The 23,771-nt window shown below is 46.5% G+C and overlaps 1 protein-coding gene across 1 annotated transcript in view; it reads right to left on the bottom strand.

The window, feature by feature from the left end:
- The window catches only part of DNAAF8 (dynein axonemal assembly factor 8), a 151,232-nt gene that overhangs the window by 33,022 nt on the left and 94,439 nt on the right, over nt 1-23,771 (bottom strand). The window contains exons 17-23 of the mRNA XM_084641312.1: nt 23,357-23,463; nt 17,846-18,000; nt 12,431-12,578; nt 7,308-7,439; nt 5,712-5,906; nt 3,662-3,988; nt 1,754-1,816 (exon numbers count right to left, since the gene is read on the bottom strand). Coding sequence (XP_084497438.1) covers nt 1,754-1,816; nt 3,662-3,988; nt 5,712-5,906; nt 7,308-7,439; nt 12,431-12,578; nt 17,846-18,000; nt 23,357-23,463 — 1,127 coding nt within the window. The remainder of the gene's footprint in view (nt 1-1,753; nt 1,817-3,661; nt 3,989-5,711; nt 5,907-7,307; nt 7,440-12,430; nt 12,579-17,845; nt 18,001-23,356; nt 23,464-23,771) is intronic.

Genomic DNA, 23,771 nt, shown 5'->3' with positions numbered 1-23,771 from the left:
TGCTGGGGAAGCTTGTGCTGCTGCCTGTTTAGTGAAGTGTAACTTTATACTTTTAGTATAAGTAAAGGCCTTCAGTCTCCCGGGGTTTCAGTCTGGCCGCTTTAACAAACATTACATTTGATTTAAAAAGCAAAACCAGGAAATCCTGTTTGTTAGCAACAGACTAAGTCATTACACTCCTTTTGACTTCATTACAGCGTGGTTTCCATTTCCCACAGCCCTTTATCTGGGAGCTGCCTACCCGCTGGATCACTTCCTTTTAATAAGACCTATGTTTCTTTCCATGGCTATTTTTTGTTCTGGTAGAATAATAAGCAGGACTAAGCGGCAGATCTGACCCTGAAGCTCTCTGGTAATCTCTCAGGGTATATCTACACTGCAGCTGGGAGGTGTGATTCCCAGCATGGACAGTCTGGCACTAGCTCAGCTCAAGCTATGGTGCTATAAACAATGGTGTGGACATCAGGGTATACGGGGCGGTTCTAGCTAGGTCTGAGCTAGGTGGCTAGCCCACACTGCTGACTATGCTGCAATGTCAACACCGCTATTTTCCATGTGCTAGCTCAAGCTCTCTACCCACGCTGACAAGCACATCTCCCAGCTGCTATGCAGACACACCCTTAGTGATCACATCCCCATAGCACCTATTTTTTTCTTGAGTATTTTGGGAGCCCGACTGTTCTTGGAACTGTGTTTAGCCCTACATTCCTTGACAGCCCTAGATGGGACTGCCCCTCTGTCCAGGACAGGAGGAAGGATGTAAAGAGAAAGCACTGTAAATTATCCAGCGATTAGGGCACTAGCTTAGGACTCGGGAGATCTGGGTTTAACACCCTGCTCTGACACAGATTTCCTATGTGACCCTGGGCAAGTCATTTAGTTCCCCATCTGTGCAATGGAGATAATAGCACTGCCCTGCCTCACATGGGGGATGTGAGGATAAACATATTAAAGACTGTCAGGTGCTTAGATACTATGGCCATGGGGAACACACAATTATCAGAGTTGGACAGACAGGAGCTCCCACTAGAGACGGCTAGGGACCCTTCTGAACTGGCTCCTAGAGTGAAAGGTGTCCCCACCCTGTGGTCAGCGAGCAAAGGACGGAGTCTGGACCTTCTGATTACCCAGGCTGGCCACTTTCCGCACCATTTCACGAGTCAGCCTGAACTTGTGCACAGGTCGCCTTCCGTGTTCTACTCCATCTGCAGAACTGTTGGTTTATTCCCACTCCTGATGCTGGTCTATCAAAATGATATTGTAACAGAAATCAAGAGCAAGGGTGCAAGTCCCTGCCTGCCCGTCCCCCAGTGAAAGCTGATGTGACCCAAGCTGCAGGCCCCTCATGCTGGCACCACCCAGTGAAGGGGCTGCAGTGATCAAATCACCAACAATCCACACTGGGCCAGCAGCCTGAAGCCCACTAGCCCACAAAATGAGGAGGGAAGGGCCATGGTCAAGGAAAGGGTGTCACCAGGGCACTGATTCAGCATACTCCCTGGCAGCCTCCACAGTAGGACTCCTATGGACCCTGACCTGTTAATTAAAGCTGCTCCCATCATGGTACCCCTTGCAGAGAATGACCTGCCCCCCCGTCCTTCCTAAGCACAGGGGACTGCAAACTGCAGCCCGGGTCTATTAATGCAGTGGTGATGCATATGACAAAAGGCTGCAGAATTATAATTTTTTCAATATTTATTTTAAGAATAGGGAATAATTTGAAAGCAAACTGAGCCCATGTTTCTGGTCTTACCTTCAGCCCTGGAACCTCTGACAGATGGTGGCAGGTACTTCATAGCAGGGCGACGTTTGCAATCTGCAAAGGGAAAGAGATGTGCTTTTTATGACTAATCCTAGTGTGATAGTCACGACTGCTTGTTCAGATCAGAATTGTAACTATATGTACCATGGCAATAGGAGTGGGCTTTAAACAGCTGCAAACCACCCAAGGGAAGAATTGCTCTTCAGAATAAAAGACCCCCGAAGGAGAAAACAACAGGAGGAAAGAATTCAGAGTGACCCTGTAAAAGAGTTCCTGCTGGCTGCTGGAGTCATGGTTAATAGCAGTATGTGTGCTGCCTTTTTACCACTGACAATGGTCTATCTGGGCAAACTGAGATTGTAACCACCACCTTCCTGTGCAAGCTGATCTCACAGCCCTGCCTGAACTTTTCTTGCACCAGGACTTTAAGGCAGGTCAATACCACATCAACTCGCAGTGGCTTTTATACACAGTTTTGGGGAGATCTAACTTTGAGATGCTGGCTTCCATCCCGTTACTGAAGACCCCCTTTTCATGCTCCTCCACTCTAAACACAAAACACCTGAATAGTTCATTTGCAGATCACCACAACAGCATGTACCTATACTTTTTGACACCAACACAGCTCATGTCTGCTATTGTATTAGACTGCACTGTTGTTCTGCACTACATAAGCACTGTATGCATCTGACAGGAGCATATAAGCTTGAGTTGGCAGTAATGCAAATGTGCAGAAACAGGAAGAAATAGAGGGTTATTATAATTCATAAGGAATTTATAATGAGTTTATGGAACTCTGACACCTTCTCCTCATTCAATACACACAGTTATCATGTGCCCATCTCTGGGTACCCAGAAAATGGCATATGATCTTATAGCATATGTGCATTATGGACTATTTACCCTTTGGTGCTGGGAGTCAGGATTTCTTAAGTGACTTGCTGATAGATTTCATATTACAGGTAACAGAGTGAGCTCCAGGTTTTGCTACTCCAAGGCATCAAATCTGAATAAAACCACTGTATGCAAAGTGATTTGGCTTAAGCAGGTCTGGCTGCACATTCCTTTCTATGGAAGGAAACCAGTAGGTTTACTACACAGATGCGTTAGTGCCAGCAAGTATCATTCATGTTTGGGGAGCCTTTGGCAACAGTGCCATCCATTTTCCATGAGTTCCTTTTCCTTTTGTTCAGAAGGAAATCCTAAACAAAGGATTCAGTGCATCACTGAGTTAGTCCCTAAGGAGTCTGTCTGTATAGGGACACCAGGCACTGGACTGTATGTCTGCTACTTTACATGTTGTCAAACCCTATAGAAGTTGACGGCTATCACGTGTTCTGTCATGTGATCAATCATTATGCAGCAGTTTATGAGATCACATGGATCCTTACAACTGTAGGGTGTGGAAGCTTGTCTAATGGGTGTGCGAGTGGTCAGAACAAATGAGTGGTTGTCATGATTCCTAGATTCTATTCCTGACTTTGTTACTGTAAGCCCTTCAGCATGCCATTTAGGCTCTCTGCATCTCCATGTCTGCGTATATAAACATGCAAAATGGCTATAATACTATTTACCTAGCTCATGGGACTGTAAAGGCTCTTTAATAGTATAAAGTGCGTTGAGATCCTCAGGTAAAAGGTGCAATGGGGGTGCAAAGTTGTGTTAGACTATTAGTGCCAAAACCTACCTTCATGTTCACCAATATGGCTTCCAGTGACTTTATTGGAGCCCCACACATGCACACAAGTGCAGAATTTGACCCTGAATTAATTTAATTTACTGTGTTTTTTATCCTGCTTGACGGGAACACACAGCAAAAAGGCTCCTTTGTCTGTGCTCAGTAAGCTGCCCACGGCCTGCCTAACTGCAAAGCCTGTTAACAGTAAGAACAACTCCTACCAGCTATGAACTCTTTCTCGGTGAAGAAGAGGACTGCCTGCCTGAAGGCCATCTCTGGGGTCAAGGCCATCACTCTCTGAAGGTCACTGGTGTTAGTGCTTGTCTTGTCTCCCAGCAGCATCAGCTTCTTCAGGGTCTCAGCAAGAACCCCAAAGGCACTGACTCTCCGCAGCGCACAGATGAGAGCTGGGCTGGACATCAGCATATTGATGCTTCTTTGCCAGGAGGTATCTCCCACCTCGAAAGGGGTTACTTCTTTGGCCTGACTCCGAGTGAGACGGTGCAACCACTTGAGGCTCAGAAGCTCAAACCCTGGGTCAAGTCCTTCTGCAAGAAAAGAGAAACCTGTTAATTACTAATTGGTAGCTTGTGTTTCCTAGAGGCTGTTCTCTGCTAGTGTCTTACATTCACACTCGTCTTATGATCTTCTTTAGCAGACAGGAACTTCCAAACTTGTTTGGTCTCCACTATCCCTCCCATCCACCAGGAAGTGCAATGCAGGGTTTGGAATCACACTGGGCTAAAACTTAGTATATTCAAACAATACAACTTCTCGGAAGTTAAATGGCTAATAATTAGAGCCAGGAATGGGCTACCTAGGAAATAAAGAACCCTGTGCCACATCAGCAGAGACGCATGGAGATCAAGTGCCGCAGTCTGATTAAAGAAAGGCTTTAATGTAGAGCAGGTGAAAGGGACATGTTGGGAATACAATGATATTTAAGTGCTTTGATACAGCATAGTATATAATTATAGATATTGTAACTGCTCTGATAATGCTTCATTTTAAGGGATATTAATTATAGTAATCAACTCCATTGTAACATTGACTTGTCACTAGAATAACTTAACTATTGTTATGTTTGCAAACTAGGCTTGTTTTCTGTGTAGCAAGATGTTTGGAGGTTCAATACATAATTGTATGTTGCTGAGGTTACTATGGGCTAGATTCAGGAACCCTTGCACGCAGTGAGTAGTATCATATTTTGCGAGTACGCCCATTGGTTTCAAGTCTACTCTCGGAGTAGCGTGCTACTCAGTGAGACCCAGGCTGCCAGATTCTGACCCTATGTTAAGGAGTACTTTGTTTTTTACTTCATAACAATTTCTGTGCAATTAGTGCCAGTTAATAAAATAATCATACTATTTTGCTCTTATATAGCACTTTTCAGGCATACATTTGAAAGCACTTTACAAAGGAGGTCAGTGTCATTATCTCCATTGTACCAATGGGGAAACTGGGGCACAAAGCAGTGAAGTAACATGCCCATGGTCACACAAGAGGCTAGTGGCAGAACTAGAGTAGAACTCAGGTCTCCTGACTCCCCTGTTCTGTTCCCTATCCACAGAACCATCCTGCCTCCTAAATATGAGGGCTGGGCAAACTGGTTCGGATTACATATATGAGCTAGCCTGAACCTTAGCACATCCTTGAACTGATTCAAAACCTACTGCAGTCAAATGATGCCCATCCGGGCCAAGATCACTCACTAACATTCACAGACTCTTTAGGGAGATAAATAAACACACCTATCTACCTGATAGGGCCTGGGACAGAGTGTTAGAAGCTAGCAGGTGAGGCACTTAGGCATCTGATCACTTAGGCATCAATCAGCTCCCCTGGAAAAGGCTAACTAGGGAGGTGCAAGCTAGTTTAGCTGCTCAGGCTGGAAGAGCTAATTAGTCCAGCAGCAGAGGCTATGAGAAGGATGCAGGAAGGACATACTGGAGGAGAGAGGGGGTAACCAGCGCCAGCTGAGTCCAGTGCGTGCACAGCTTTCAAGGAAGGGAGACTTCTGTTCCTCCCTGGCCCTGTGGGAAAGGGCTAAAGGGAGAAAAGCGCTGTATTAGTGTCGGTGATGGGAATGTAAATAAATGACTCAGCAGAGAGAGTCTGAGAGGTTCTTGGGGCATCTAAGGATGGGGAGGAGTGGGCCCCGTTACAGAGCCCCTTTCACCACTTTTCCTAAATGAACTTGCTGAGTTAAGAGTAGCTGGATAGAATTTAGCTGGCCAAGGCCTACAAACCTTCCCCAAGAGAAGGAGTCACCTGGGTTTTGAGGTTGCTTCTGGAAGCCAGGATGAAGGATTTGGCAAAGAAGATGGCCAGCACTCTTCATGGCTTCCTTTCCAATCAGTGTCAGGATGACAACTTGTTCCATTTCAGGATCCGAGGCGTAGGTTCGGTGGCATAAAAGATCCAGAGGAACATTACACGAGTCTGGCACTGCACTGAGATTGCCTCCTGCTCAGAGAGAAGATCAAAACAACAAATCTAGTTATCCAGGGTAACAAACTTCCTCTTTCTCTTAGTGTGGAGGGATTGATTAATTCTCCAGAGAATAACAGAGCATGGGTTCTAAGAGTAGCTTCCTCCCAGATACAAAAGTAGGACGTAGGCAAGTGTCTGGTGAGTGAGTCTCAACGTGGTCTAAAGCAAGGGCTTATCTGCAAAACATGAGCAAGTTTTGTTTCCAACAGTGAATCATTCTCCAGCCCTAAAATCATCAGAGCTAGAAAGTCTGGATTGTGTTTTTAAACTGATGTCTAGATATTTATATTTGGTTAGGTCAGTGTCTTTTCTCTTTTAAAAATATCAGTGTCTATATATTTATTTTAACAGTGAGCAAAAATCAGCTGGTTCTTCAGATCACACGGGAGACAAAACTCAATTCAGAGCAATGATGCAGGCTGCAGTAAACCAACTTCTGGTTACTCAGTAGCTCTGCAGCATGGAACACATTTCCCATGCTTCAGCTAGGCATGACCAGGACGTGCATAACAGTCGGAAATCCCTTGAAAGGAACTTTGCCGCATTCTACTCCTATCACTATTCATTTCTTAAACCCAATTGTTAAGCAATTAGGACCAGTACTGGTTTATCAGTTGCTACTGGCACCAAGAGGCCAATTACAGCAATTAGGGATTTCAGCCCAGATCTCAAAGCCTTTGAGTTCAATGGGAGACAGGGGCCTAACTATCTTTGAGGAGCTGGGCCTTCATGTCCGCAGGTTGGACTCAGAATCTTCCTTCAGAATTCACCTGAGTGCACAATGGGTCAGTCCTGAAGCCTTTGTACTCTGGCAAAACACTTACTGAGTTCAATGGGGAGGACCAAGCAAAGATTCCAGGATCTGGCTTAAGATTTGGTTTTGATCACCATACCCTTCACTTTCATACCAAATCTATTATCCTTCCTAGCTTAATGCTATTTAGAAATGGAATCCCCAGGAAAAATGTCCTTTTCTTTCTCTCCTTTATGCTACCTATTAAGATTTTACAGCCCACAATATGATATAAATTCTAATTGATAACACACACCTATTTTTTACTAGGGGAGCTTTTGACTCCCTAAAGCCAATGTATATGGCCTCATTTCTGATACCCAGTACAAGTAAGGATAACACCTTACTAGTTGTCCCATTGGAGTCACTAACCAGCATTAGGAAAAGATCTCAGAGTACAGTGCTAAATATATTATTATTGACAATGAACCAAATCCTGAGGTTCTTGCTCAGGAAAATTCCCAGTAAAGACTCCAGGATCTGTCCCTATAATAGGCAAATCCTGGGTTCTGGATTAGGCAGACCTCAGCATCTCGCTCTGTAATCAGCAGAATCTTAGATTTTCCATCATTCTGACATACCCAGTGTCTGCAACAAGCTGTCAGTATAGGGAGCCACGTGAATACACAATGCAGGTTCCAGTTCAGCACTGGGAGGTAAGTTGCTTCGTACCTCCCCAAGGAGTCCTCGTTCTGCTAGTTCATTCATCAGTCCTAGGAACAGAACAATAGATTGTGTACGAAATATCACGCACAGCTATTTACGGTGCATTCTGTCAGAGCAAGACTAAGTGGAAATGCACGCCATCCTGCCATCTATCCTTGGCTCATATTTCCAAGCTCCTATTATGGAGATATTAATATGGGTCATGGCGAGTTCACGCAAGGAATATAAAACACAGTTTTGCAGCCTCACCAGCATGGTAAACCACATTCATTTACAGCAGGATTAAGTAGCTGCTGGAAAAGCCTGGCTTGGCCATTACTTTTCTTAGAAAGATCTTAGCCTTGCAGCCAACATCCTAGCATTTTCAATTGACACCGACCCCAAGTTATGAAAAGAAACCACTCCAAAAAGAAATGACAAGTCTCTGTGTTCTGTTTCAGCCCTGACTGTCATTTGGTGTCTTAGACTAACTAGGATATATCATCAGGCACGGACAGGTTCTAGGAGTAGGATCCTAGTTGGCATACCTTGGAAAGGGGAATAGTATTGGAGAAGGAAAGGATTATTCCTTAGCAACACTGGACTTCTTTGTGGGGTCCTTGTAGCCAGCCTGGCATTTCCTGGTGGCCAGATGAAAGCTTATTTGACAAAACTGTCAGCTTTTCCACAGGTGGCTCTGGAATAAGCCACCAGTCCAGGTCAATTTAGAAGCCATGAAGGGTAGCAGGTGTGAGGTTCTGCGGGAGCTGGAAGGTAGGCCCACGAGGAGGTTGATGCCTCTACACAGCTACCCGGCAGCTGTGATAAGGCTGGATGCATTATCACATAGACCCCATAGAGACAAACACCACAGGAAGCACCACCTCAGAAGGCCAGACTGACAGCTTCCCTCATGGCCCCTATTGGTCCAGGCACCCTATTTAAGCCCAAGAGAAGTTCCAGGAAGTAACGTGCAACTAGGTGGACTCCCCAGCCAGTTATAGTGTCTCACTCCCAGACTCCGACCCTGACTTGGACCCCGGGCTTCTGCCCTTGAACACCAAGTCCGATCCCAACCCCTGGCTTCAGTATTTGAACTCTGCCTCCCACTTGGACCCCTGGCTTTGGTATTTAGACTCTGAAATGGGTTTTTGACCCCTGGCTTTGGCATCTGACTCTCGACCCATGCTCTCAGAGTCAGACACCAGCCCTGCCATAGGACTGATCCTCCAAGCCTTGGTTGTGACAGCACGAAAGAGATGTTTACAAAGTTGGTCTAAGGATTGTGGTCAAGTCTGGATGTTTTTCTACAATATCTGCTCTAGTTCAAAAAGGAATTGTTTCAGGGAAGTTCTCTGGCCTGATTTATGCAGGAGGTCAGATGAGAAAATCAGCCTTGATAGCAGCCTTCAACTACCTGAAGAGGGATTCCAAAGAGGATGGAGAGAGGCTGTTCTCAGTGGTGGCAGATGACAGAACAAGAAGTAATGGTCTCAAGTTGCAGTGGGGGAGGTCTAGGTTGGATATTAGGAAAAACTATTTCACCAGAAGAGTGGTGAAGCACTGGAATGGGTTACCTAGGGCGGCGGTGGAATCTCCATCCTTAGAGGTTTTTAAGGCCCGGCTTGACAAAGCCCTGGCAGGATGGTTTAGTTGGTGTTGGTCCTGCTTTGGGCAGGGGGTTGGATTAGATGACCTCCTGAGGTCTCTTTCAACCCTAATCTTCTATGATTCTATGATCACCTTCTGGACTTAGAATCTATGAATTTTTGAGTGGCAATCTTTTACCTTTTCAAATTTTTCCTTTTGCCAATTTCTGCTTGGGTACATGAAAGCACTGTAAACACTGTGCATATTCTCAGTGACCTTCTCAAAGAGAAATATTTGCTCAAATTCCCTTAGAAAGACCAGGAACCACATTTCTTCAATGAGTAACTTTTCTAAGGAATTTAGGCAGAAAATGATTCAGTGCTGTAATTAGTCTGCCATGATTAATCAGTCATGCCTGAGCATGTTTTCAGGGAGTGTGTGAGATACTCACTGGAGAAAAGGGAAAGAACCTTTTGCATTATCAAATCATTCTGAACCTCTAAATGTGTTTCCCGTTGTAACATCTGTGATTTATGGTTTTCCATTTTCAAGCATTATACTGTGCACTATAGAAAAGCAAGGCACTAATGGGAGGAAGAAGAATAATTCTCAAACTGGGGTAGTTAGTGAGAGGACACTGTAAAGCACCCAAACCCCAAAGAATAATGTACAGGGTCCAATCCTGCAGCGAAAAGGGAGTTCTGCCCAAGTGTGGGCTGGATGACTAGAGGATAACTATAGTGGACTAAAGAAGCAGTGAAGAACGGATGATGTGATTGAAACACAGGACTGAGTCAGGAGAACTGGGTTCTATTCCCAGATTTATTGTATGATTGTGCCCAAGTCAGTTAGCTGCTCTGTGCCTCAGTTTCCCCATTTGTTAAATAGCGATAGTAATGCTTTCCCTGAGGTTTAATTCGTGTTTGTAAAATACTTTGAGATCCTTGGGTGGATACTGCTAGAGAAGGGCACAGAGGAAAGTTATTATTTGCCACATAGATACTCAATTAACCAGCTTCCAGGGTCCCTGCCTGAAAAGAAATTGAAAAGCTAATAAGTAAAGAACTTGCTGTGCACTGGACAAAGCCAGTCCTGATAGTCTGAGAGGCCAGCTCCTCCGCTAGTATAAATCAGCATCGCTGCAATGAAGGCAATGGAGCTATACTGATTGACATTAGCTGAGAATCTGGCCCAAAGCATATGCCTACCACTGCACACGTACACCAAGAAATACCTATGTGCTAAGAGACACGATTTTTAAAAATAGGTGCCGAGTGAGGCTATGTCTGCACTTAAACCGCCACAGTGGCACCGCTGCACTACTATACACTTCAGTGTAGACACTCACTCCAGTGACGGGAGGGGTTCTCTGTAGTCAATCTTCCCCGACAGGCAGTAGCTAGAAGAATTTGGCCAAGGATTCTCTCCTGCTCTTTGGTCATGGGGCACACATCCCTTCTGTCTTTCTAGCTACTTATATGGCCCCATCACTATTCTATTCTATGTAAGTTCTCATACCACCATACTCATTCATCACCATACTACCTGAGCACCTTCAGTCATGCATTAAGCAACATGACTAATATCTATCATGTCTGTTCCCTCATCCTCTCCCCAAGGGGAGAAGCCTGTGTTGAGTCAGGAGAACTGGGTTTGGATTTTTTTACAGCAGATACATGTTGCTCTATGGTTATATTGGAGGAGGCAAAGTCAAAGAAATGCACTTGGAGCAGAAGGTCTGCGATGGTCCTTAGTTCCTTCTGCAGTCTGGGCCTGGCCCCTGAGAACGCTCTGTCAGCGGAGTAACTGATACCGTCCCAAGGATTTAAAACTAGAAAAACAATAACAATCCCCCACTTTCTTCTCAGAATGTAGAAGGAGCACCGGGCATTGGTTTTTGCAGGTGGCCATATGTCTGACGAGTGGAGACGTGCACCTGTGTGAAGACCTTGCTGAGGGAAAGCCAAGTCAAAGAGACAAATTTTGAATATGCTGAGGTTCCTCAGCCTCACCCCTTGCAGGAACAAGAGCTGTTGTCCAGGCCTGGATCAAGTGCAAGTTCTAGCTCCTAGTCTCCCAATTTGTCAAAAGTTTAATTGTTCCATAGCTAGATAGATGTGGGACAACATGGTCACAGGGGGAGGGGTCTCTCTCATGGAGCTAAGGCCAAACCCTTGGAGGCCTTTGAATATCACGATAGAGACTCTGAACTGGACTCTGTTTGCCACTGCAGAGAGCCAGGGCAGTATGCTCACCTGTGCTCAACCCGTGTTGCTAAGCAGAAGGGCTGCTGCATTTGCAGCAGCTGGAGCTTTTTAAGCCAGGCATCTGGCTTCATGAATTCACAGCTACTTCATATGAAGACAGAGAACCTAGAGTACCGAGCACAAAAGCAATGACTCAAATGGATTTAGGGGTCAGAGTGGACAAACAGCTGCACATGAGCTTGCAGTGTGACACAGCGGCAAAAATGGCCAATGCCATCCTTGGACGTATAGACAGTTGAGTAGGAATATGGAAGTGATTTTACCTCTGTATGTGGCATTGGTGAGGACAATACCGGATTACTGCATACAGTATTTTAGAAAATTGGAGTGGGTGCAGAGAAGAGCCACAAAACTGAGTCAAGGGTTGCAAAAGAAGCCTTGCAGTGAAAGACTTAAGAAGCTCAATCTGTTTAGCTGATCAAAAAGAAAACTGAGATGTGACTTGGTTACGCTGTATCAGTACCCTCAAGGGAAGAAAATACCAGGTACTAACGGGCTCTGAAACTTAGTGCAGAAGTCCGTAACAAGAGCTGGAAGTTAAAGCCAGACAAATTCAGATTAGAAACAAGGTACACATTTTTAACAGTGAGGTGATTAACCACTGGAACAAAATGCCGAAGGAAGTGGTGGATTCTCCAACTCTTGCAGTCTTCAGTAAAGATTGGATACCTTCCTGGAAGAGTTGATTTAATCAAACACTAGTTATGAGGTGTAAAAACTGGGTGAAATCTTCTGCCCTGTGTTATACAGACTAGATGATCTAATAGTCTCTCCTGTCCTTAAAATATGAATTCCTAGGTATAGAATGAGTTGAAATAAACAAGCCTAGGCGTCACAAATAGGTGGATCACAAGGGCAAGGTCTGAATCTGATAGGAAGAGGGACTGTCTTCTGGCACAGTTGCAGATGGATACTTTTGGCCACCATGATTACCTGGGCAATGAGGAGTCCAAAAACTGAAGGCTAAAGACCAAATTACTGCATAGCTTGATTACCTGATACACAGAATGTGGATCTAATGGTGGTGGCTGATTCATATACAAGTCTGGTGGTGCATGCTACTTAGTGAAAGCTAAGGTCAAGCCCATATATTTTGAAAGGGTTTGACTGCAACATGGTGCTGTTAAATGAAGCTTTTCAGTCTGGTGCATGCCCAAATACCAATGCTCTTCGCTGAGGGACCTAGGAAAGACTGGCATTACCTTTCACCAATGCAGGAACATGATGGCCAGCATTCTCCTTTCTCAGCAGTAAAATCAGACAGTGCAAGCGTGGCTCAGCAGGAGGTTCTTCTCTTGAGGATCTCTTTTCAGGGGGACTTGAAGTCTTGTTAGGGCAAAATACAGCCATCTGAAATTACATAGGCCAACACTTCAACCCTAGGAACCTAAAGCTAGACTCCTAAGTCCATGTTTAGGTACTGTGACAAAGTTCCTGCTCTACCTTGGTGGGTCTTGCGCTTATTGGTGGATTTGCTCGCCTTGGAGCTTCATGGCAGCCCTCAGCTTGGCCGTTTTTCTGAACCCACAGTCCAGGTCGACTCCTCCTGTGTCTGACCAGGAGTTGGGAGGATTTGGGGGGAAGCCGGGCTCACCCTATACTCCAGGTTCCAGCCCAGGGCCCTGTGGAATGCAGCTGTCTAGAGTGCCTCCTGGAACAGCTGTGCAACAGCAACAACTCCCTGGGCTACTTCCCCATGGCCTCCTCCCAACACCTTCTTTATCCTCACCATAGAACCTTCCTCCTAGTGTCTGATAATGCTTGTACACCTCAGTCCTCCAACAGTCCACATTCTCACTCTCAGCTCCTAGTGCCTCTTGCTCCCAACTCCTCACACACGCACCGCAAACTGAAGTGAGCTCCTTTATAAAACCCAGGTGCCCTGATTATCCTGCCTTAATTGATTCTAGCAACTTCTTGATTGGCTGCAGGTGTTCTAATCAGCCTGTCTTAATTGTTTCCAGAAGGTTCCTGATTGTTCTGGAACCTTTCCTGTTACCTTACCCAGGGAAAAGGGACCTACTTAGCCTGGGGCTAATATATCTGCCTTCTATTACTCTCCTCTAGCCATCTGGCCCGACCCTGTCACACAACACTTTCCCCAAAAGATAACAGGAACATGCTGACCCATTTTAAAAATAAGGTCAGGATGACAGCATGATGGATAGAGATGTTTTAATCAAACCAACAGGTACGAGGTAATGGGTTGTGGTTAGCTACGTCAGAGGGGGCAGTAACTCACATCAGAGTGTGGCACCTAACTATATCAGAGAGGTAGTACATAACTTGTTTGTACTGGGGTATAAAAATATATCTCAGAGGGAATGTCTTTGTCTGGCCTTGTGGGGAGCAGAAAGTCCCGCCATTCACCGAGCTGGTCCTTTGTAACGGGCATACCTGTGTTAGTGGTCCTGTAGAGTCTGCAGGATACTAAGACCGTGCCTCATTGACAATAAACCTGGCCAGGTGCCTTGGCTTAAAAAAAAAAAAAAAAAACCTTTCCTGTTACCTTACCCAAGGAAAAGGGACCTACTGAGCCTGGGGCTAATATATCTGCCTTCTATTACTCTCCTATAGCCATCTGGCCCAACCCTGTCACAGTACCTATTTAAAAGTGATTTAATTTGCAGGGAAGCTGAGCATCCACAGATCCCATGAAGTCAAGGGGAGCTGCTGGTGCTCATCACCTCTGCAAATCAGGCCATTTGTATTTCAGTGCTGCCATGTGGATTTAGGAGCCTTACTTCACAAGCATTTTGGACATAGTGTTATTTTTTTATTTGATAAAGTGTTATGAAGAAGGAAGATGGTTCTTCTTCAGATCTGAAGAAAAGCAGGTGGTAAACAAGCTCCTTGTGCAGAGTTTTCTTGGTGAACCAGGAAGTGCCCCACTCTACAGTCTCAGACCCCTCACCCTGTGCAACACATGACTTACAAAGGGCTGTCTCCCTATGCAAGGAAAAGTCTCACTCACTTCACTGGCTGTTGTGCTAATGTGAGGAGTACAGACCTGGGCTCGTTTTTGTCTTTCTCGGTTTGATTGGAAGCCCTGTTTTAATGATGATTATCTCGGTTTCCTTGAACTGAGATTTGACAATGCCAAATGCATACTCATTCAGCTGCATCCGATATAATATTACACATAACATCAGATAAAAAGCTTGCTGGTTGGCACCATGATAAGAGAACCCTGACAATCTATATTAATACATGCTATTGGGAGATCTCTTTGTTCAGATGGGTATTAACTTATGAGAGAGATGTGAAGAAAAAATGGTTATTCACCTTCTCGTAACTGTTGTTCTTCAAGATGTGCTGTTCACGTCCATTCCAATCAGGTGTACGCGTGTGTGTGTGCATGGCAGCCAGAAAACTTTTCCCTTAGCAGCATCTGTCAGGTCGGCCTGGGAGCCCCCTGGAGTCACACCTTCATGGAGCTCAATATAGAGCCCTGCCGACCCGTCATCCCCTCAGTTCCTTCTTGCCAGTTACTCCGACAGAGGGGTACAAGGATGGGTATTGGAATGGACATGAACAACACATCTCGAAGAACAACAGTTATGAGAAGGTAACTGTTTTTTCTTCTTTGAGTGCTTGTTCATGTCCATTCCAATCAGGTGACTCACAAGCCCAAGTTCAGCAGGTGGGGTCGGAGTCGTCCACTGATTAGAGCACTGCTTGTTCAAAGGCCGGATCGTCTCTGGCCTGCTGGGTGATTGCATAATGCATGGTGAAAGTGTGTATGGAGGACCACGTCATTGCTCTGCAGATTTCCTGTGTAGGAACCTGCACCAGGAACATCGTTGAAGAGGCCTGAGTCCTGGTGGAGTGTGCGGTGATCGGGGGAGCAGGCACACCTGCCAGGTTGTAGCACTCATGGATGCAGGACGTGATCCATGACGAAAGGGAGTCCAAGGGAGGAGTCGAGTACTGGGCGATGCAGGATTATGATCTTATCCAAGCTGTCCCAGACTAGCCGATACACTAATGCTAGCCATGACTAAAGAGGTTGAAGTCTGAGTCTGGCATGCTGTACTATGTAGGTACATGTTTCCCAGTAGTTTCAGGCAATTCCTTGCTGTGGTTGGAACTGCCTGAGACTTCATGTCACTGAGGGACTGAAACTTTGCTTCCAGCAGGTATGCCCTGGCTTGTGTCGAGTCCAGTACAGCCCCTAAAAACTTTATCCTCTGAACAGGGGACAGTGTTGATTTCCCCTCATTCAGAAGAAGGCCCAGTTCATTGAACATCATTCTTATGAAGTCGACTTGTTGAGCTCTCGCAGGTCTAGGATGGGCCTGAGCCCACCTTTGGCTTTCGGTATTAGGAAATACCGGGAATAATAACCCTTGCCCTTTTACTCCTGAGGAACCTCTTTCACTGCCCCTAATGAAAGGAATGAGAGCACCTCCTGCATAAGGAGTTGCTTGTGAGAGGGGTTCCTGTAGCGGGGAGCTGGAGCTCTCTGCTATGTCGGTCCGGAGAGTGGTGAGGGTTCAGACTCAACTGGACCCGGGGGGGGGGCAGGAGTCAATGAGACCCTGGGAGGCAGAGGAGCTGAGGTGACGTGGCCTGGTTCGGGACTCCCTGCCACAGGCTCCTTGGGCTTGAAAGGGAGAGAGCAACCCCTCTCTGGCCTTTTCTTTTTCTGGGGCACTGGGGACTGAGACTGGTGCCTCACAGAAGATTGTCTATGGGTGGAGCTGTGGTGGTGCCGTGACTCCTTGTGGTCCTTTCTTGGCACCGATGAGGAGGTGACGGGTGTGGGATCTGCTGAGCCTGGGTTGGATTGTGGCTGGACTGCTGCCTCCATGAGAAGGAACTTGAGTCTTTGCTCCCGGTCTTTTAAAGTCCTAGAGCAAAACCCTTTGCAAATTCTGCTCCTCTCCTTCTGGTGGCTCTCCCCGAGACACCACAGACAGGAAGAGTGTGGGTTGCTCTTAGGTATAAATTTTCCACAGTCCTCACAGAGTTTGAACCCTGGGGACTTGGGCATACCCCAGTGCTGGGGGGGTGTTGTTTGTGGGGGGGACCCCAAAAGGAAACTTATGACCTAACTACTAATACTAAACTAACACTAGTAACTACTGAGAACTAACTATAAACACTAAGAGTGGACACTGCCCAAACACGCTTGCAAAGCAAGAGCAACATGTTGTTCCAGCTAGCCATCACTGGTGGTAAGAAGGAACTGAAGGGGTGGTGGGTTGGCAGGGATGTATATTGAGTGCCATGAAGGTGCGACTCCAGGGGGCGCCTGGACTGACCCGACAAATGCTGCTAGGGGAAAAGTTTTCTGGCTGCTGTGCACGCACACGTGCACACACCTGATTGGAATGGTCATGAACAAGCACTCGAAGAAGAACTATGAAGTTATGCAGTCACATATGAGGAGTATCTCCTGATGACACATTCATTGATTAAAAATCATTTTACAGTGATTTTTTACAGTTAGGGCCCAATCCAGCTCCCATTTGAAATCAACGGCAAAATTCATATTTGACTTTCACAATGGCACAATCTGGCCATTAGTGTTCTCTGCTGCCAGGAAGGATGGGGCTTTAATGGGATTTTCCAGCACAAAGGAAATTCAGCTCTGAAAGCAACTGGAGGTGCCACTCATAGCAAAAGAAGATGATGTCAGAAAGATGGGGAATCCTGGGTGCAGGCTGGCTGGCAAAAGGGTAACAAGAGTGAGAAAACCACAAAGCAAAGTTCACCCAAGGATGAAGCAAGGGTGAAGCATGCTCGTCGCTATAAAAAACATGATTTCCCTTAGTGAGTGCAAGCTAATCCAAGGCCCATTTGGCTTTGTGTGGATTAGTAAAATGGCACAGCACCTATTCCACCAGCCTGGTCCACCTCACAGAGCTGGATTCACTGGTGGCTGATTTGACCACTCTGCTGAGAAAGTCAGCATTGCTGACCATCTCTGGGATTCAAATAGCGTCAGAACAATGTGTTAAAATATTTGTCCCCTTTTCAGAGGAGATGCTATTACCGTACTAATGTAAAAGTAGACGCTGTTCTAAACTGGGATTACTAATGCAATCATTTCACATTGGGACCAGCTGTCGCAACAGGCACATAAAGTAACACTGCTTCTTCATTATGAGTCTTGCATTGTTAACCTGAGGCCTGCAGGAGTGTGACTTTAAAAACATTGTCATCTGGGATGAAAATAGGGTGACCAGACAGCAAGTGAGAAAAATCAAGACGGGGGTGGGGGGTAATAGGGACCTATATAAGACAGTCCTTAATATGGGGACTCTCCCTATAAAATCGGGACATATGGTCATCCTAGATGAAAATGAGCTGACTGTAACAATTGCATCATGATATTCTGACCTTATCTCACCATGCGGCAGCATCATGACACAACATGTAAACATCACGACATAATCATATTGCACCAGCCACACAGATATTTTGGGGTGCTTTCACTATCCTGAGAGCCCGGCCTGCAAGATGTTGGACAGTCATGTCAAAATCAAAACCACTGGGGTTGGAATCAGACTAACCCATTGCAGCTACATTGTAGGTTTTAGCAGGAGCACTCATGGATATGGCATTCAGGATCTGGGAAAGCATTATTCTAGTGACCCTCTGTCCCATACCTGACTTGTTGTCATGCTGAGCATGATGGCTCGCTTGGGAGAAAGTCGCAGCTGCCTGATTCCCTGCAGAGTAAAGCCTCTCTGAGTACAGGTTGAAATCACATCCCCGTATGCGTGAGGAGGCACAGCAGGTGACACAACCAAAATGACATCCCCTGGATCAAAGTAAAGATGAGAAGAGCATCAAGTTATTTTTGTGGAAACTATTCCATCTCTGCAGGAAACCTGATGAAAGGGGCCAGCCCCAACTTCCAGACCAACCCAGATGATGACACTACATTCTGTGGAAAGCACTGTTCCTGAGCCAGCTTAAGTGTAAGCGGGGGAATAGTCCCGCTATTGTAGGGAACTTTCCTGGCTTCTGCACTACCCCGGTGAAGAGGGCTAGCGAAAGGATGTGAGTCCTCGCTCCCACTTCCTTTACCCAGTGGCCTCCCTGCCCTTGAGGACTCTCCTTCCACTCTCCTGTCTGGCAGAGTCCTCGTAACCCCAACAAGGCTGGGCCCAGGATTCCTGGGGGGTTCGACCCCCAACCCTGCTGTGGTCACCTAGGACAGGGGCTAGGGTGTCCCCACTCCAGGGTACTCTCTCTGCACTGGGCACTTCTCTGACCCACTGACCATTACATACAAGTTAAAGCAAATGCAAGTTATTTAATCAACAATTAATTTTAAAAAGAATAATAAAAAATGGAAAGGTTAAAGGAAACATGTCAACCCGCTCTGTGCCAGGGAACATCACAAACAGTGTCTCTGGAACATCAGGGCAGTTCACAGTCTGTTCCTTGTAAGTCCAAGGTCTCCCTCTCAGGCCCTGGCTGTGCTGCAGGGACGCTGTGGGTTGGACACTTGCTCTGGTGGTGGCCACACGCTCTCAGGCTCTAAGTGGTAGGACCTTTCTTCCCAGTGTCGCCCCCGCCCTGTCGGGGTTACGATCCAAGCCTGGCCTGCAGAGCCCCTTGACTGAGGCGTCTCCCTGTGCTGGGCCTGCTGCCCAAGGTCCCCCTCGCTCTCCCCAACTGCTCACCGCACCCAGCTCCAGACTGCTCCAGCCACAGCTGCACCACTCTGTCTCTGCACTGCTGCTGCTGCTCTGCCTCCAGCTCCCTGCGCTGCTTCTTTGGCCCCTCTGGCTCTGGTTGCTACAGCTCTGCTCCCAGGACAGGTCTGCTCTGCAAGCTGCTTCTGTGACTCTGCTCCCAGCACTGACCTGCTTCCTGAGCTGCTTTTCTGGCTCCTCTGGCTCTGGTTGCTGCAGCTCTCCTCCAAGGGCAAGTCTGCTCTCCTTGGGCTGTGCCTCTGGCTTTGGGGCTGCAGTTCTGCTCCCAGGACAGGGTCTGCTCTCTCTGGGCTGCTTTTCGGGTCCCTCTGGATCTGGCACAGCTCTGCTCCCCAGATTAGCTTGGACCCCTACTTTCTTCCTAGCTCGACCTCACTCTGTCTGACCCAGACAATGCCAGCTCACATGGAGGACGGGACCTCCCTGTCCTCCTGACTCCCTGATTAGCCTGCTCACCCTGTCATTCAGGCTGCCCTGGACCATTGGCCTCTCCCCATTGTTCCTGGGGGCTGTCAGTCTCAGGGTCCTGATTCCCCATCGACCCTTCGCCCTTTTTAGTACTGGGAGCTAGCCAACCAAAACACCCCCACTGAATGTTAGTAAGAGGGCACAATCCCCTTACATAAGGCTGGTAGTGGATTAAAAGAACTAGAGGGAAGGTGTGGAATCCAGTGACCGGGCCACAAGGGATGTGCTGGAGAGGATCACCCCTTGACAGGGTGTGACTAGCTTATTCCAAGGCAGGCTTCCAGAGAGCTCAGTGAGGGAGCACAGTGGCTCCTCTCTCCAATACTCCTGCATGCTGTCCCCTCCCAGAGAAGATCTTCAGCTTCTCTTCCAAAAGGCATGATGCACCACCCATCCGTTTGAAGAGCAAAGGTTGGATACAACTTCCTGAGCCCAACAACCACAGATGGAACCATAGCGGGGGGATGGGGGGGGCAGCTCAGCAGCCCACATCACATGTGAATCATCAGTGGCCATAAAAAGATAGGGAAGCAGGAAATCTGGCTCAGTCCATCAGCAACAACCACCACCTGCCATCATCCCCACCCCGGAACGTAGAGCGGAGGGGTGTCTGCCAGAGGAACTTGCTCAGATGCTAGTGTTAACATACATACTTACACTGAATGCATTTAAAAGGTAGGCCTCATCTTTTCTTGACTTTTATCTTCCTTCCTCTCATTCTGTCCCTCACTTTCCCTTCCTCTCTCATCTTTCTGGCTCCTGTTTCCATTCTCCCCTCCAATCCGCTTTTCTTTGGCAAATTAATTTCCTCTTCCTCTTTTCTATGCCAGAGCATCCTCTTCCTCTCCTGTCCTTACTGTCTTCTCACTGCTGGTTGGAGGGCTCCTATACCCCTCAGTTCCTCCCTGAAGGGCTACCCTTAGTGCCAGGGAGCAGAGGAAGGTCAGCAGTGCTCTGGTGGCAAAATCTTAAAACCACTCCTTCTTTAGACAGGTTTCAGAGTAGCAGCCATGTTAGTCTGTATCCGCTAAAAGGAAAGGAGGACTTGTGGCACTTTAGAGACTAACAAATTTATTTGAGCATAAGCTTTCGTGAACTACAGTTCACTTCACGAAAGCTTATGCTCAAATAAATTTGTTAGTCTCTAAAGTGCCACAAGTACTCCTTTTCTTTTTTCCTCCTTTAGAGAGGGCAGAAGGATTTGCTGTCCCTGACCCCACTAGAGGAGGCCACAGGGCCCAATGGCTCATCTACCTCACACATTCTCCTCCTGAGCACAGATTTCCCAGGAAGACAGGCTCTCTCTGTTCCCACTTCCTAGCTGGCTGTCACTCCTGTATAGGGCTACTGGAGCAACTTCTCAGCCAGCTCTTTAGGGGGAATACAGAAAGTGGGAGCCTACACCTGCAAGGAGGAGTGGGGAACCTGGGAAGGGAGAGGAGCAATGCAAGAGCCAGTTAATAGGAGCTGCTCCCTGTGCATCTTTCCAGATGACTGGTTGACCACCTCGTCCCCGGCCCTAGAAAGGCCAGGAACATGCATGTGGGATTGTTTGAACTATTTAACTGCACTACCTATGTGATTATATCCCAGGCTGTGAAGAGGACAGGCAGATGGTGTGACGAAGCTCTGTCCTTGCCTCCGTGGGTCCCACGTTTCCTGACGGATTTCGCTAGCCTCAGAGGCTCACTGTGACCCTCCACGTAACCCTTCTCTCTCTAGAGACAAGGGTCACAGTCTACTGAGTCATCATAAGCCAGCAAGGTGAGGAGAAGTTATCCTTCCTTGCACAGTCTCAGTTGTCTCCCAGTCTCAGTGATTAATCAGGGGGCAAAGGGTGCGGGAAGCCCAGGCCCACCCTCTACTCCGGGCTCCAGCCCAGGGACCCTAATAGTATCAGCTATGGTAGCTGACCTTTTAGAAACATAACATGTACAATTCCCTGGGCTACTTCCCCCACAGCAGCCCTCACTTCCTCAAGCTCCACTTCACCCTTACCTCAGGGCCTCCTTCCTTGTGCCTGATATGATATGTACTACTCAGTCTCTCTAACAGCGCAGCTTCCTCCCACAGCTCCTGACATACGCATCCACCTGACTAACTGGGAGGCATTTAACTAGTTTCAGCCAGCCCCTGATTGGCTTCAGGTGTCCCAATCAACTAGCCTACTCCCTGCCTTCTGGAAAGTTCTTAATTGGCCCAAGGTGTCTTAATTGACCTGGAGCAGCTACCATTTCACTTATCCTGGTACCAGAGATTTGTTTAGCCTGGAGCCAATATATCTATCTCCCACTACTTTTCTATAGCCATCTGGCCTTGCCCTGTCACATTAGGTAGATATGCAATTCAAGGACACGATTAACTCCCATAGAACTGTTCCTTCACTAAGTAGGTCCCAAGAATAAAGGGTTTCCTGTTTTAGATTTCCTCAAGCATGGTCTAGGAGGCCTGTTGTGACAATTGGACTTACAAAGTGTATCCCTGTGAGCTCAAATGTAAAAAGTATGTGAAAGTTCATAAGATGTTACATTAACCATGAAAAATAGATCAAGTTGTTTACAACCCTGAATGTTGTAACAAGTGCGAGAGAACCAGACAGACAAAGAAGATGGATTAGGCTAAACCAGAAAGTCCATGTTGATATAATCCAAGGAACTGCTGAAATTATGCTTTGTAAAAATAGAAAATATGAAACCAGAAGTTAATAGACCAAAATTGGTGTAATGGATATTAGGTGTAATTGGTGGATAAAATAATTAGGGGGATGAATTATGATGCCTACTTTCCCCCTTTGTGGGTTTTTTAAAAAGAGATTTTGAAAGAAGACATGTTCAGATCAGTTCATTTCAGCTCTCCCTCACATATACCATCCCACTTTGCATCCCAGCTCATCCCCAAAAATGCCAGCACTTCAATTCATCTCAGCTCATCTAAAGGATTTTCTTCCTGAGAGGAAGGCCGGCTGGCCGTAATCTTGTTCAAGGAACTTGGTTTTCAAGCACGTAAGATCCTGCATTGTTTTCCATTCCCTTATGCTATTTTCTGCTCCCCTCCCCCTTTCTTTCCTTCTATCCTTTCTCTCACTCTCTTGGCTTTTTATCAAATCCTGAAGTCAACCATGCTGTATTCATCCAAGCCTGCCTTGTCTAAGAAGAAAAGATCCAATTAGATGACGTCACTGACCAGATCGTAAACCAGGATCCAAGCAGCAGGTGTTGTGGTCGACTTGCCAGCCAAAAGCATCCACTTGTAACTAACCAGCAGGCCAGTGTTCCAAAAACAGCAAGAGGAGCTATATCTCACCCATCTTTTCTATTCTGTCTCTTCTCCACCATGGGTCTGTTTGCTTGTTAAGAACAGGAAAAGTAAATGACCTGGACACATCAGGACTGAGAGTAAAAAATCCCTCTTGTTTTCATCAAAGAAAGGCTGTTCTGAAAATAAGAGACTCTGATATTTTGCCTTAAAAAGGAGAAAGGATTTAAAGGTTTTGACTAAGTTTGTTTTGCATAATCATTCAACCACAGTTCCAATCTAAATGCCTGTTTTGATATCTTATTCTTTCTAATCAATCAATACATTTTTAATTTGAATGAACACTTTTGGGTGTTTGCCATGTAACCAAGTAAAACCAAGGCCTCTGTTTAAAATAACCTGAACCTTCCTATCATTGTTTAATGTTGGACAGTGGAAGAGTTTATAAACACTTTAACTCTTTAGGCTTTGAGATCAATATCCCTACAACAGCGTCTAATAGCTACTCACATGAAGCAGACAAGGAAGGCCATGACATTCTACTGTTGCTTCACATTGGGCAAGAAGCACTACATGTTCCACAAACTAATTCCTGACTCTTGTCCCCCTGGCCAGGACCCAGCAGTGAGGAGTGCAATGGGAGGAGTAAGATAACCAATAACACCCTCTGCTATAGTGAAGGAGCCTGGAACACGTGTGAAACATCAAGGTTTGCTCCTTAGAAATGACCTTTGGTGGTCGAGACCAGTGTTGCTGGAGGTCTGGACAGTGCCATGTCCTGGAGATCAGCTCTCTCTTGGTCAGCATTTACTGTATTAGATGAAGAACTCTGAGGTCTAAGGAAAAACAACAGAAATATTGAAAGCTGTTAAGATTAGACCCAGACGTTGGCACTTATCAGCTTTGCCCACTAACCCCAAGGAGATGGAGGCTGCTTTTGTAAAACTGCTTTACTGGAAGTGCCACTTCAATCCCGTGTCTGTGACATCAGAGCATGGGCCACCTTAAGGCGTATTGAGTTTGTACACAGACTGGATGTTTTTCTACATTGCAGCTTCTCTCTCCAGCTCTCTCTGTTCAATTAAAAGTGGCTAATGCAATGCGGTCAGCTTGGCAAGAAAATTTAGGAACTGAGAAATGTTGG

Source organism: Lepidochelys olivacea, assembly GCF_965140295.1.
Source record: "Lepidochelys olivacea isolate rLepOli2 genome assembly, chromosome: 10".
Classification (NCBI taxonomy): Eukaryota; Metazoa; Chordata; order Testudines; family Cheloniidae; genus Lepidochelys; species Lepidochelys olivacea.
The sequence above is the reverse complement of the archived record's forward strand: the minus strand, read 5'-3'. Positions and strand labels throughout refer to the sequence as shown.